This window comes from Histomonas meleagridis (assembly GCF_020186115.1).
Source record: "Histomonas meleagridis strain 2922-C6/04-10x chromosome Unknown contig_82, whole genome shotgun sequence".
NCBI classification, from domain to species: domain Eukaryota; phylum Parabasalia; order Tritrichomonadida; family Dientamoebidae; genus Histomonas; species Histomonas meleagridis.
Genome location: NW_027150919.1, coordinates 131,263 through 146,294, shown reverse-complemented (window position 1 = coordinate 146,294; position 15,032 = coordinate 131,263). Strand labels below are relative to the sequence as shown.

Below are 15,032 nucleotides of genomic sequence, written 5' to 3'. Positions count from 1 at the left end.
TAAATTTATCTTGTGCTAATTGTGATATTATTCTTAGATTTATTTAATCATAGATGCAACTATGTATATATATTATATATTCATGATATCAAGATCGTAGGAAGATCGCTATATACAAATTGCAGAAATCGAAAGTTTTTTTTTTCTATTTATGTATTAAAAACATTTGCACTTTTGTTCCCATTTATTCAGAACTTCAGCAAATGTTTCATTCATTTCGACTGCTTGCGTAATTCCAATGTTCTAATGTTTTATTTATCTCAAAAACAAAATAACACCTTCCAAAATTATTGATCTTTTACTTTTAAAGATGAATCCAATCAGATGGATCACTTACAGAAGAAAGCGAAGATAAATTCGATGATTACCAGAAGTGAAATAGCTCCGATTGTCACTTTCACAATTGGCAAACGCCTCATCTTTGGATACGGTGGATTTTTGTCTGGCTTTCCAATCAAATCGAGGACTTCTTTTTTGATTTGATCCAATTTTTCGTTCACTTCTTTGACAGACAGCTCATCATTATTAACCCAATTCTTCGCTTCAGTCAGTACGTTCTTTGCTTCTTTTTGTTTCTCCACTTCTGCGCGATTATAACAGCCACTATCGATGTCATCCAATGTTTCTTGAATGTAATCATTGAAACATGATTTTACAATCTCGATTTCTGACTTTTCTTCGTTGTTATCGGGCGTTGGCGTTGGTGTTGGCTCAGGGTAAATAATAAGTTCCCCAATTAAAAGTTTGATATCTTGCGTGAATTTATCGAATTCCGAATTGATTTCTTTTAATTTATGTTCTTCTTGTAACCAATTTTCGACATTTTCGATTTTACTTTCAACTTCTACTTTAACTTCGTTGATTATCTTTTGTTTATTGTCTTTGATTTGATCTTTTGTGTTTTGGATATATTCATTAAATTGTTGAATTTTTCCTTTGATTTCTTTATCTTTGTTTAATAATTTATTCACTTTATCTTTGATTTCATTATATTTCTTATTAACATCATCCAAATTATAATTATCTTTTTCATAATTTAGATAATTTTCTCCTTCTTCAATTAATCGTTCAAGTTTTTGTTTAATGTTATTTGTTAATTCGTTATTTTCATCTTTTGTCTTTTGAAGATAATCATTAAATTCATTAATTAAATCTTTTAATTTGTCTTGTTGATCATATAAATGTTTGATTTTATCTTTGATTTCATTATATTTTGATGAAATTTCATTTGAATTGTCGAAGTTATCTTTTTCATGGTCAATAAAATCTTCGGATTCATTAATTACTTTTTGTAATTCTAATTTAATATAATGATATAATTCTTGATTTTCTTCAATTGAATCTTTTTCTTTTTGAATGTATTCATTGAATTCTTTAATCGATTCATTAATTTGATTTTGTATGTTAAACAAATCATCGATTTTGTCTTTAGTTTCGTTATGTTTAATTGTAACTTCATCTTCGCCAACATCTTTGTTATCATTGATCCAATTTTCTATATCTGCTTTTATATTTTGAAGTTGTTTACTTAAAGGAATTGTTAATTCATTACCATTTATTTGTTTAATATACATATTCAATTTATATGTTGGTTTTGGTATAAGTAATTGTTGAATTACTTCTTTCGTTTGATTTAATTTTTCATTAATTGATTTAAGAGTATATTCATTATCAGTATTTTCAAACCATATTTCAAGTTCATTAATCTTATCTTCAGCATCTCTAATATTTTGATTGTCTTTATCATCATAATTATTAATTTCATTCTTAATTTCACTAATATAATTCATTAAATCATCTTTTGTCTTTTCAAGTTTCTCAAAGTATTCATTATCTATTTTTTCTTGTTCGGAAATTTCAATTACTTCTTGTTCAGTAAGATTCGACTTATTTAACATAATTTCAAGTAAATTATTTTGATCCGAATTTTGTAATTTTCCATTAATAATCAAAATGTTATTTTCATCAATTTGAAAATTAACATCAATTTTTTGTGATCCAGGTGGACCAGGTGGAATACCTTCAATCATTATTTTTCCAAGAAATTGATTTTTGGTTACACTCACATTTTCGCCTTCATAAACGTCTAAATCCATTCTATTTTGATTAGTATCTATTGTACGATATGTTGCTGTTTCATTACATGGAATATCTCTGCCTGCTTTTAATACAAAATCCATTTGATCCCTTCCAACTTTGAGACCTAAAGAATGATGAAGAATATCTTTAAATTTAAACTTCTTTTCTTCGCCTTCTGCTATATTTGCTGCTATAAGTGCTGCGCCTTGTGCAACTGCTGTTTCTGGATCAATGCCTCGAAGTGGGTCTTTTCCAAAGTATGCTTTAAGCATTTTACGTACATATGGGATTTTGGATGAACCACCAACAAGGACAATATCATCAATGTCTTTAGGGGTCTTTCCAATGCGTATAAGAACGTTTTTAATTGTGGTTAATGTTGTTTGAAATAGATCCTTATTCATATCTTCGAATTCTTCGCGTGTTATAACAGCTTCAAGATCAATTCCATTATAAAGTTTTGGACATTTGATTGGTACAGTTTTAAGACCTGTTAAATTAATTTTTCCCTTTTCGCATTCACCTTTTAATATACTTCTCGCTCGTAAATCTTTGCTGATGTCGCAATTATTTTTTTCGTTGAAGATTTTGATGAAATGCTTAACCATGTTGTTATCAAAATCTTGACCACCAAGATGCATATTACCATCTGTCGCTAAGACTGTGTAACAATTGTCTTCGGCTTCAAGAATTGAAACATCAAATGTACCACCACCAAGGTCATACACGAGAACAAGCTTCTTTTCTGGTGAATTGTTATGAACACCATATGCAATAGCTGCAGCCGTTGGTTCATTGATAATTCGGATGACATTTAAACCTGCAAGTTTGCCTGCATCTTTTGTTGCTTGACGTTGACCGTCATTAAATGATGCTGGAACTGTAATGACCGCATCAACAACTTCATAGCCAAGATATTCCTCAGCATTTGTTTTAAGTTGTTTTAAGATTTGTGCTGAAATCTGTTCTGGATAGAAGAAGCGAATTTTATCGCACCAATTAACCTTAATTTTTGGAAGTCCGTTTTCTCTTTCAACAACTTCGAATGGCCAATACATTTTTTCTTCTACAATATCTTTGTATTTTAGCCCAATCATACGCTTTGAATCAAAAATTGTGTTTTGTGGACATATAGGCGCGTAGTTCTTTGCGGAAGAGCCAACTAATATACCATCTTTGTAAAAAGTAACATATGAAGGTATTGCAGAATTTCCCGAATTATCAGCAATTATTGTAGTTTGTCCATCAATACATAAAGAAATAGAGGAGTATGTGGTACCAAGATCAATACCTACAGTTGTATGTCGTTTGTTATTTTTCATCCTAGCAAATTAAAAAATGATTCAATTAAAAATGCCAAACTGCATTCTAAAACCGCAAAAGCAAAATATGCCAAACTCGAGTTGAGGTGAACGTTGAAATTGACGGTTAAATAATTTCTGAGTAATACAGGAACGATAGAAGGCGCATTGATGAATCATTTATTATATCAAAAATAAGACCAACAGGTCATAAGCTCTCTCCTAATGACGTGAAATTGTTTATGCAAATTCAGACATTATTGATACATATTTCTGATAGTTATAATCTAAATTATATAATTTGCTCAATAGTTATAGTTTTTCTTTTAACTTTTATTTTAAATTTATTAAGAAATAATATAATAAAATATAAGATTGAAGTATACGAAATTTTAATTAATTCGTTGCTTATGGTTTTTCTAATATTCACATTCAGTATCATGAAATTATAATACACAAACAATTGCAATTACAAGGTCTGATAATATAGCCAATTTATAAAGTTATAATACGAACGCATTAAATATTATTGTTTCAAGTGGAGTCACATCAATTCCAAAATTGAATGCTTGAAACGGTGCAAATTAGTGATACAGTTACAATTCCAACATTAATTACAACGAATGAATATCGTGCATTTTGTACATGTACTAATTTAGAATGGGTCACATTGGGAGAGAATTTAAAGACAATTGGAGATGAAACATTTCAAGATTACGATCAACTTAAATGTTATAATGGAGAAAGCTCACCAATTATTGGTGAAAATGCATTTCAGAATATACAAGTGAGATCTAATATGATAACATCATTTACATTCAGTGATAAAACTGTCAATGAATGTCTTCCACCAACAAATACATTTTCGAATACATTTACTAAATCAAATACATTTACAAATTCGAATAAATTTATAACTGCAAATACTTCAAATATCGCATTTTCTTATAATAAATTATATGCAGTTAAACAAACAGAAACACAAAATGCAAAAATACCATCGTTAGGATTGTTTGGTATTATCTGTGGCTCAATTACTATTGTTCTTTTAATTACAGGATTTGTTATAACATTAATTCGAAGAAGTAAAATGCGAAACAATGTGAAAAGTTCAAACAAAAATATTACATCAACAGAAGAATTTGAACCAGTTAACGAAGAAATGCGAAATAATGTTTTGCAGATATAAATAAAAATTTTACTGGGGATTTGATAATCATGTCACTTATTAAAATGTCTCTAGTTTCATTTCAATTCGGTAGAACGTTTGATAAGGGGGGCAATCGGATTTGAATGAGAACGATTGAAGGGATAATTTGAATAAACTACTCAATTAATTTTTGCCAATTTATATCAAAAAGCATAATTAACAAAAATAACGAACAGAAAGGCTAAAAAATATATTCATTAGGTATTCCATCATACCTTTAAATATTGTTTGCTTCATTCAAATTTATTGAAAAAAATGGACGATTCCACCAAATATATATTGAATTTTAAAAATATGATGTCTTAAATATAAGCCGATAAAAGATATTTTAATTGACATACTTCATTGAAATAAGTATGTAAATGTAAGTACTAGGATTAAAAATATCTAAGGAGCGAATTTCGTAAAAAAATGATTTTTATTTATTTTTCAAGTTAAGTACACTTTTTGTCAAATATATTTGACACTATATCGTGTTTGAATGAATGATATTTGATCAGCTGCCATTCGATCTAAAATTTTAGATCAAAAAGTTATTGATTTTCTAATGTCAAAATATGAATTTCTTATGACGAAATTGATTTTAAATCTATGTGATAATTTAAAGTATATATATCATAATGTGAGAATATATATTCATTTATATTAAATATGTAAGAGAATCTAGATCTCATTTTAACAAAGAAATTGAAAAGTGTTACGGTTACGTCAGTTTTTTGTATTTGGCATATTTTACCATTATTTTTGCATGCAACCAAAGAAGTGCACTGCAATTGGAATAGATCTTGGTACCACATACACTAGTGCTGCTTATAAAAACAACGGAAATGGAGTCGAGAATATAAAGTTTAATGATAAATACGCAATTCCATCAATAGTTTCTTATACAGATGATGAAGTGCTTGTTGGTGATCCTGCAAAAGACGGAGCGCCTATGAATCCTGAATATACATTTTTTGATATTAAGCGCTTGATTGGTCTTCAATACTCAAATATTTCAAATATAGAAGCTCTTCATACTTGGCCATTTAAGGTAAAGCCAGGGCCATATGGTCGTCCCATCATTAAATGGGGAAACATATATTTATATCCAGAACAAATTTCAGCACAAATCTTAAAGAAATCAAAAGAAGCTTCTGAGGAATATCTTGGCTATGAAGTTGTTGATGCGGTCATTACAGTTCCAGCATCATTTAATGACGGTCAACGTCAAGCAACAAAAGATGCAGGCAAACTTGCAGGTTTAAATGTCATCCGAATTATCAATGAACCAACGGCTGCAGCTATTGCATATTGTTACAATAACAAGTCACCAGGAAAGAAACATGTTCTCGTGTATGACCTTGGTGGTGGTACATTTGATGTTTCAATTCTTGAAGCCGAAGACAATTGTTACACAGTCTTAGCGACAGATGGTAATATGCATCTTGGTGGTCAAGATTTTGATAACAACATGGTTGAGCATTTCATCAAAATCTTCAACGAAAAAAATAATTGCGACATCAGCAAAGATTTACGAGCGAGAAGTATATTAAAGGGTGAATGCGAAAAGGGAAAAATTAATTTATCGCAAATGAACAAAACCGATTTGTATTGTCCAAATTTATATCATGGAATTGATTTCAAAGAATCTATAACACGCGAAGAATTCGAAAATATGAATAAGGTTCTATTTCAAACAACATTAGCCACTATTAAAAATCTCATTAATGAGATTAATATGGAACCTGAAGACATTGATGATATTGTCCTTGTTGGTGGTTCATCCAAAATCCCATATGTACGTGAAATGCTTTGGGAATACTTTGGAAAAGACCCACTTCGAGGCATTGATCCAGAAACAGCAGTTGCACAAGGCGCAGCACTAATAGCAGCAAATCTTACGAATCCCGACGAAAAAGAAAAATTAATTATACGAGATGTAATTCCACATTCACTTGGCATTAAAGCTAAGAAACAAAATGGTGATTATTTTATGGATATTATACTAAAACGTGGCACAACAATTCCAACATCTCAGAAAAAAGAATATGAATTCAAAAAATCAAAAAATATAATAATTAATATTTATCAAGGAGAAGATCCTGTGCTTGCAAATAACTTTGAACTTGGGAAATTTAGACTTGAGAATGAAACTTATGATGCTAATAATACCAATAATGATATTTCTGTTACTTTCAATGTTGATGAAAATGGTATTCTTACTGTTAAAGCTGAATCCGAAGCAACTAAACAATCAAATGGAATTACAATTACAAGTAATAAAGGAAGACTTAATGATGAAGAAATTGATAAATTAAAAGAAGAAGATGAACAACTTATGGAATTTTTAAGTGTGAAGAAAATTTTAATGGAATATATCCAAAATGAAGTCTCAAATTTAAAGAAATGTGACCAAAATAAAAGATATATCAAAGATGCATTTCAAAAATTAGATGAAGTTGAAAATTGGATTCAAAAACAAAAGTTACTTAATACATCTGATGTAAATGATGAAATAACTGAAATCAAAAATAAAATAATTGAAATCAAAGAACAAATGAATGAATTACTTAATAAGGATGATCCAATTGATGCATTTAATCAATATGAATCTCAAATTATTGAATTAATTGAGAATGATTATGACAAAAATAAGAAAAACATCAAAAATATAATTAGTGTCCTTGATCAAACTAAAAAATGGATTAATGAAAGTTATCCAGATACTAATATAAAGACGGAAACAATCGAATCTAAAATCAATGAAAATAAAGAAAAAATCCAAAATTTATTTGATGATCAAAAGAAAATCGATAATTCAATAAATGAAATTAAAAATTATATCACTGAAAAACGAGAATTAATTGAAACGAATTATAACAAAAATAAAAATAACATTAAAAAAGTATGCGAATTAATAAATGACTTAGAAAAATGGATTCAAGAAAACAATGATCCAAATTATGAACAAATTGATAATGAATTTAATGAAATTGAATTAAAACTCAAAGATTTATTCGGAAATCAACAACAAATTGAAGAAACAATTAAAAAATTCATTAGTTATATAGAAGAAAAATCAAATTCAGTCAACGAAGAAGACAAAAGTAAACGCAACATACAAAAAGCGCTTGGTGAACTTCAAAATGCGAAAGTTTGGCTTGAAAATTCTGATCCTAGTCTTGAAGAGATAAATGATAAATTTGATGAAACGCAAAAAAGAGTACAACATTTATTCGAGACAAATGATCCAATTGACTTAGCAATTTTGGGAATTAATGAATATATTTATGAAGTAACTAATAGAATCGAAGATCAATATGATGATACTAAAAAGAATGTCAAAAATGTAATTAAAATAATTGATGAAACCAAAAAATGGATTCAAGAAAACGAAATTTCCGATCTTGAATTAATCAACAACAAATTTGAAGAAACGAAACAAAATATCGAAGAATTACTTGAAGAACAAAATCATATTGAACGTATAAAACAAGAGTTAAACGATTATAATCAAGAAACGAATGAAATAATTAAAAATAAATACGACACAACTAAAAAACATATCCAAAATGCAATCAATATAATTAAAGAATCCAATGAATGGCTTCAAAAAAACATTGATCCTGATCTTGACCAAATCAAAAACAAATTAGAAGAAACAAAAAGAAATGTGCAAAATTCCATTCTAAAACAAGAACAACTTGAATATGCAATCAAAGATATGAAAGAATACATAACATTAACACGAGAACTACTTTTATCAGATTCATATGATCAAACGAACCCTAAAATCAAAAAAGCACTTCAAGAAATTTATTATACCGAAAATTGGTTCAAAGATAATGTCGACACATGTAACGATGCTCAAGTAATCAATCAAAAACGTGAAGATAGTGATGAGAAAGTAGCCAATATTCTTCGCAACAAAGATCGTTATGATCACGCGCTTTCGAGCATTGATAACTCAATTGAGGAAATTCCAAGCTATATGAATCTAAAGAAAAAGTACGCGGACGAAATGATTAATGAATTAAATGATGCAAGAAAATGGCTCGAAAATAATCCAAACATAAATGACAATGAAATTAATGAGAGAATTGACAAGACAAACAAAAGACTATCCGAAATACGAATGGACTCAATAAGAAGAGCTAAAGAGAAGAAAGTGACAGAGATGGCAATGGTTTTCTTTGCAGTAATAATGTTATTGGCTGAATTTATATTAATATATATTATGAGAGACGAATAAAGTTAAAATGTGATAAAAAGATTTTAAAGGAAAAAATTAAAATGAATAAAAATTTTTATTTTTGGTGAACACAAACAAAATGATATCATTTTTAGCATCTTCGCTTGTCAATACGAACAGTAACAGCCCTTAAGCATGGGGCAACCCGAATTAAGCCGTTAGTCATTTTATGATGCAATTTTTATGCATCGAAATGATGGAATTCTTTTGTTTCCTTGTGATCAAAATATTTTTATATTTATAGCTTTAACAAGTTAATGAAATAAAGTTTGCCGCTGGTGAGAAATACCGTTTAACTTTCTTAGTGTGACTTTCTGGAGTCAGAATTTTATTACTGTTGTCTCAATTCAAAATTCTGAGGATTGTATCTGATTTCTGTTAACAAACAAATTTCTCACAAAAATAGAATGAAAAATAATAAGTTTGAATTTTTCATTCGAAAATATAATCAGCCAGCGGTTTGGGAAACATCCACAATTTTTTATGTCTTCATCACAAACACAAGAAAGTTTAGAACTACAGAGTACAATTAATTATGAATCAGTAAAAGAAAGGGAAAACAAATTCCTTAAAAAAACTCAAAAAATTCAATCACAGATAGGATTTGGAATGGATCAACTCTTTGCTCCACAAGTACTTGACATTCTTAAAATGATTCCAAGTATTGCTCATATAATTAGTGATCCTTCATTTATCCAAATTATCGATGATCTCAAAACCAGTCCAGAAAATGCCTTCAAGTATCAAAATGATGCAAACTTAATGAAAGTTCTTGAAGTTCTTATCAAACCATTTGAAAAAGAGATTCAATTAGAATCATTTAAACCTCATTTAAACCATAAAAAAGAATTCCCAAAGCCGACAAAAGAACAAAAGGAAAAAGCTGAAGAAGAGAAAAATGCTGGTAATCTATATTTCAAGAATGGTAATTTAGAATCAGCTCTTTCACATTATGAAGCTGCCATTAAACTTGATCCAACCAATGTTCTTTATCACACCAACAAATCTACAGTTCTTTCACGACAAAAGAAATATCAAGAAGCCATAGATATCTGTAAAGAATCCATTAAAATTGGCCGTGATAATTCTGCACCATATGAACATATTTCACGTGCATATCAAAAGATATCTGTTAATTATGTTGCTCTTGGAAATCTTGAGAAAGGTGTCGAAGCATTAAACTTTGCACTTATTGAAAAACAAGATCCGCAAATAAGTCGCGAAAAGAAGCGTCTTGAAGACCTTCTTATGAAGCGTAAAACAGAACAATATTTAGATCCAGAGCTTTCTATTAAAGCCAAAAAAGAAGGAAATGAATTCTTCGAAAAAGGCCAATATCCCGAAGCAATAAAATGTTATACAGAAGCTATTAAACGCGCTCCGAATAATCATTCATTATATACAAGTAGAGCAGTGGCATATTCGAAACTTGGAGAGATTCCTTTGGCTATAAAAGATTGCGAACGTGCAATTGAAATTAATCCAAAATATGCAAAAGCTTTCATACGTATGGCTTATTGCTACTTCATGATACAAGAATACCAAAAAGCAAGAGAAGCTTTTCATGAAGCATTAAAGATTGACCCAAATAATGGTGCAATGGATGGGCTGCAAAGCATTAGCGCTGTTATGACGAAGAATAGAGAAAAGATTGAGCAAAACCTTTTACAAGAATAAATGAAAATTATGTTTAATAATATGTTTGAATGATAATAAAAAAGAATGAAAAATATGTTTTTGATCTTTGAAAGTGAAATATGATATATGCTGCTTTTGGTTGAAGTTGATCATTTAATCTCTGGTTAATAAGCAGATTTATGTAAGGAGGATTTTAACTGATAATAATGAAGAATAGCTTTATTGGAAATAATCAATAGGTAAAAAGACGTTAAGGCAATGGAACTACAGCAAACAGAAGAAAACCCACAAAACAAAGAAGATAAAAAAGAAATCGACAGTAAGCAACAACAAGTGACAAAGCTATCAAATGAATTACGAGAGCTACAAAAGAAATATCATATAATTAAAAATGAGATAAGTGGCTGGAATGATTTTTACAAAAAAAGCATAGGAATTTTATCAACAGTTATACAAAAGCCATTAAAAGAATATTCAAAAATTAGTCATCAACAAGTTTATCTTTTATCAATAATTCAAGATGTTTGCGAAAATTGTAAAACATTCTCAAATGAAAAAAATTTATTATTAGAAAAACGAAGAAGAGACAAAGAACGATTGGTTGTGATAAAAGATCAATGCAAAGAACTCCTTAAAGAAGTTAAAAAAAATAGAACTTTGATAAAACATCATATTGAAAACTTTAAAGACACACAAACAATGGAAATCCATCGCAGCATTAATGAAATTGAAGAAATTCTCAAAGTTGAAAAAAGTAAAAACAAACCATTTGATTCCATCACCCAAAAAGAAGATCAAGAAATGTTTTCTTACTTAAAATGCAAAAGCACTGAAACAAAAAGAAGACATGAACAAACAAAACATAATACATATACAAGAATATATGAACCAAAGCAATTTTTCTCCTTTGAAGAAGCAAACAACGTAATTAAAATTCTCAAAAAATCAAAAAAGTTTTTGGAAGAACAGAGCAAAGAAGATATTTATCATGATCCTGTAATCAAGTCTTCAATTTCATAGTTACATTTAAAAATAAATTGTTTTTGTATGAAGTATATAAATATTATTTTCCTAAATCTTTTTTAATTACATATTGTATTTATCCTTTTATTTCATTTAAAAGGCTGCTGGTTGGAAATTAACAAAATGCGAGTCCAATTTTTTCATTTTTTCTGAAGTATATATATTAAAGTACATAAAAAAGCGCATGCTCAAGATGTGTACAATATAAATAATGGGAAAATTTTGACTGAACTTATTTTTAATGTCTTGATATAATTTAATTTAGTTTTGTGTCTTATTTTTTGTTTATACAATTCATATTCATTTATGTTTTATTATAAATATAAATGATTTCTCTTATATTTTGCAATCTTATAATTCGAGCATTTCAAACTGATATATTTGATAATAATACAAAAACACTTACGATACAAACACAAAAAGATTTTGAAAAAGCAAAACAATATAAAACAGAGGCATTATTTTTGGTTATTGCTGATGGAGTTATTGAAATACCTTCTGATGAATTTAAAGGTTGGACTAATTTAGCCTCTGTTAAAATTGGAAATTCAGTTACTTCAATTGGTAGTTCAGCATTTTATCAATGCACAAAATTATCAAAAGTTATTTTTAATGAAAAATTAATCAAAATCAAGAAAAACGCATTCGGTCGATGTTCATTACTTGAAAGCATTAATTTATCAAATTCGGTAACTATTGAGGAATATACATTTTCTTTTTGCTCAAAATTATCAAACGTTATTTTAGGAGAAAATATAACAGTAATTAACAAATATACATTTTATGAATGCTTTTCACTTGAAAAGATTAAATTACCAAATTCAATTTTTATAATTGAAGAATCTGCATTTGAAAAATGTCGGATATTAACAGAAGTTATTTTTGGAGAAAAGCTTACCAAAATTTCTAGAAGTGCCTTTCTTGATTGCTATTTACTTAAAAGAATTATATTCCCTAAATCATTTTCTATAATTGGAATTCATGCATTTCAAAGTCGCAGTGCATTATCAGAAGTAATTTTTAATGAAAAATTAACAGAAATTGGTTCAAATTCATTTGCTTGTTGTATTTCACTTAAAGAAATTAAATTACCAAATTCACTTCATGTAATTGGAGAGAATGCATTTGCTATTTGTAGTAAATTGACAAATGTTATTTTTGGAAACAACTTAACTAAAATTGATTATGGTGCATTTTATTTATGTGTTTCTCTTAAAAAAATTGAAATTCCAAATTCATTGACTTTAATTAGTGGGAAAACCTTTGGAAATTGCACTAATTTATCAGTAGTTATAATAAGTGGAAGTGTAAAATCAATTGAAAGTCAAGCATTTGAAAATTGTATTTCTCTTACTTGTGTTTATTATTATGGTCACTCAGAACCTAATGTTAATAAAGATGCATTTAAAGGTTCTCCCTATAAAATGCGTAATGACATTAGAGACTTATAATTCAACAACATTTGGTAAACTTAATGTATCAATTGGAACAACAATAGAAAATTGTAATCCGTGGCCAACAAAATCATTTACAAAATCGAATACATTTTCCCCAACACATACATTCTCTTCAACAAAAACAAATTCTAACATATATTCCAAATCATACACACAATCAAATACATCATCAAATTCATTTCAGCCAAAGTCTTCTTCAATAACAAAAGCACTTGTATTTGGTGTAAGTATTTCTTCTTTTCTCATGCTAATTTTATTTTAAAGATCAATTTTACTCTTAAATTCTAATAAAAACTGTACAGTAATCATAGAAAGAAACCTTTAAAGCATAAATAAATGAAAGCATTGTACTAAATTTTTTTAAAAACTATTAAAGCAAGATCTTTTTAGATGCGTTGAAATCCAAAATTGGCTACTCTACCATTTCAACACCTAACGTAACAAGATCGATACATACGATTCCCCATCTCAATTTATTAATTTATCTAATCGTTTCATTGCATTTTCAAACTATATAATCACCAATACAATGAATGCAAAGTTGATAATGTTTTGCACAACGCAATTTACTAAGTAACAACATTTATTTCGTTTCCTAATGCTTATAAACGTTTAAAGAATACATTAATTTACTTTACATTTCTTGACTTTTGTGCATTAAGTCCGGCATTCCACTTATAGGCCTTCTCACCGCCACCGGCCTCGACAACCTTCTTGGCGGCGCAGTCACGTGGCTCTGTAGTGGCAAAGTCTTCACCATTCGCGGTGGGCTCAGCGATCCGGGGAACATTTCCTTCATTTGCTGCTGCTGCGGATTTGCTGAAGGGAATCCGAGCAAGCCGGCGCTTTTATCTGATAGCATCGAGCCGCGAATGTTCTTCGCGTTGTTATTACTATTGCTTGCGTTAGAAAACAAGAGCCTTCTTTGCGGCATTTGCCTTTTGTAGCTGACGAGCTGCGCAGTTAAGTCGTTCATTGAGTCCGTCATCTTTTGCCTTAGTAATTGTTTGTATAATATCAAATATTCGTTGCTTTCGTCGATTTCATTTAATGTTTCGTTGAATAAACTGCAGTCGACGCCATCTTCCGACATTTTTTGTACAATTTCTTTGTCGATGACATTACTTTGTGAATCGTAATTGGCCTTAAATTGCTCAATGACATTATACTCACATTGACTGAACCAGATGTGCTCTTTGATCCCTTCAAGTGTTAGGCGCTTTTCGGGATCTTTAAGTAAAAGCTTCTTGAGAAGATCAACTAATGGTATCGATAAAAATGAGGGATAACGTATGTCAGTATAAACAATTTTTTGGAGTAAGCGCTGCGTGTTTTCGTCTTCAAAAGGTAAATTTCCGGTGACTAAAAAATATAATATTATTCCCGAACTCCATATGTCCGTGGATTTGGTGTACGAGTTCCCTTTGATCATCTCAGGAGATGCATACGCTGGGAGACCACATACGGTCTTTAAATCGGGAGTTTGATTGGTAAAGATATTACTGAATCCAAAACTTGTTACACGAACATTACAATTTCGATCAAGGAGAATGTTGTTGGTATTAAGATCACGGTGTGCTATGTATTTATCATTATGAAGATATTCTAATACAAGAATGATTTGAGAAAAATATCGTCGAGCTTGAATTTCTGTAAGACGACCATTAGCAGTGATGTAATCATGAATACTTCCATTCTCAGCATACTCTTCCACCAAATAATAGTAATTATCATCAGAAAAACATTCATAAAATTCTGAAATAAATGGATGCCTAAGCTGTTTGGCCATGTTTACTTCACGGTTAAATTGAGTCTTCATGGTTTCTGTTTCAAGAGTAATTTTTGGAATAATTTTGATGAGAACATTATTATGACATATTTTATGCTGTGCAAGCCACGTTGATCCTTCAGTATTTTCTTTTAGGCACTTAATAAGAATGTAATTTTGAATTACTTTTCCTTGAGCTGATTCGTTCATTTTTTAATTTTGTGTAGCAATTCAACTAGCCAAATTTTAAAAGTGTCGAACGGTGTTCGATACTTTTCAAAAAGTTTACATCTGTCATTCATTCAAAATTTGGCAAATATTC

At 29.3% G+C, this 15,032-nt stretch overlaps 4 protein-coding genes across 4 annotated transcripts; 2 read left to right on the top strand and 2 right to left on the bottom strand.

Moving 5' to 3' along the window:
- Nucleotides 1-329: 329 nt before the first annotated feature.
- Nucleotides 330-3,401, bottom strand: GO595_009009 (heat shock protein 70; the record flags this gene model as incomplete). Its single annotated transcript, XM_067922648.1, has 1 exon — nt 330-3,401. One exon carries the CDS (start codon nt 3,399-3,401, stop codon nt 330-332), a length of 3,072 nt encoding a protein of 1,023 aa, XP_067770794.1.
- A 1,937-nt stretch (nt 3,402-5,338) lies between these two features.
- GO595_009008 (heat shock protein 70) lies at nt 5,339-8,824 on the top strand (the record flags this gene model as incomplete). The annotated part of the gene is made up of 1 exon (XM_067922647.1): nt 5,339-8,824. The coding sequence occupies one exon, from the start codon at nt 5,339-5,341 to the stop codon at nt 8,822-8,824; it is 3,486 nt and encodes a 1,161-aa protein (XP_067770793.1).
- A 483-nt stretch (nt 8,825-9,307) lies between these two features.
- On the top strand, nt 9,308-10,501 carry GO595_009007 (Stress-induced-phosphoprotein 1; the record flags this gene model as incomplete). Its single annotated transcript, XM_067922645.1, has 1 exon — nt 9,308-10,501. The coding sequence occupies one exon, from the start codon at nt 9,308-9,310 to the stop codon at nt 10,499-10,501; it is 1,194 nt and encodes a 397-aa protein (XP_067770792.1).
- Nucleotides 10,502-13,576: 3,075 nt separating this feature from the next.
- On the bottom strand, nt 13,577-14,731 carry GO595_009006 (CAMK family protein kinase; the record flags this gene model as incomplete). Its single annotated transcript, XM_067922644.1, has 1 exon — nt 13,577-14,731. One exon carries the CDS (start codon nt 14,729-14,731, stop codon nt 13,577-13,579), a length of 1,155 nt encoding a protein of 384 aa, XP_067770791.1.
- Nucleotides 14,732-15,032: the final 301 nt, after the last annotated feature.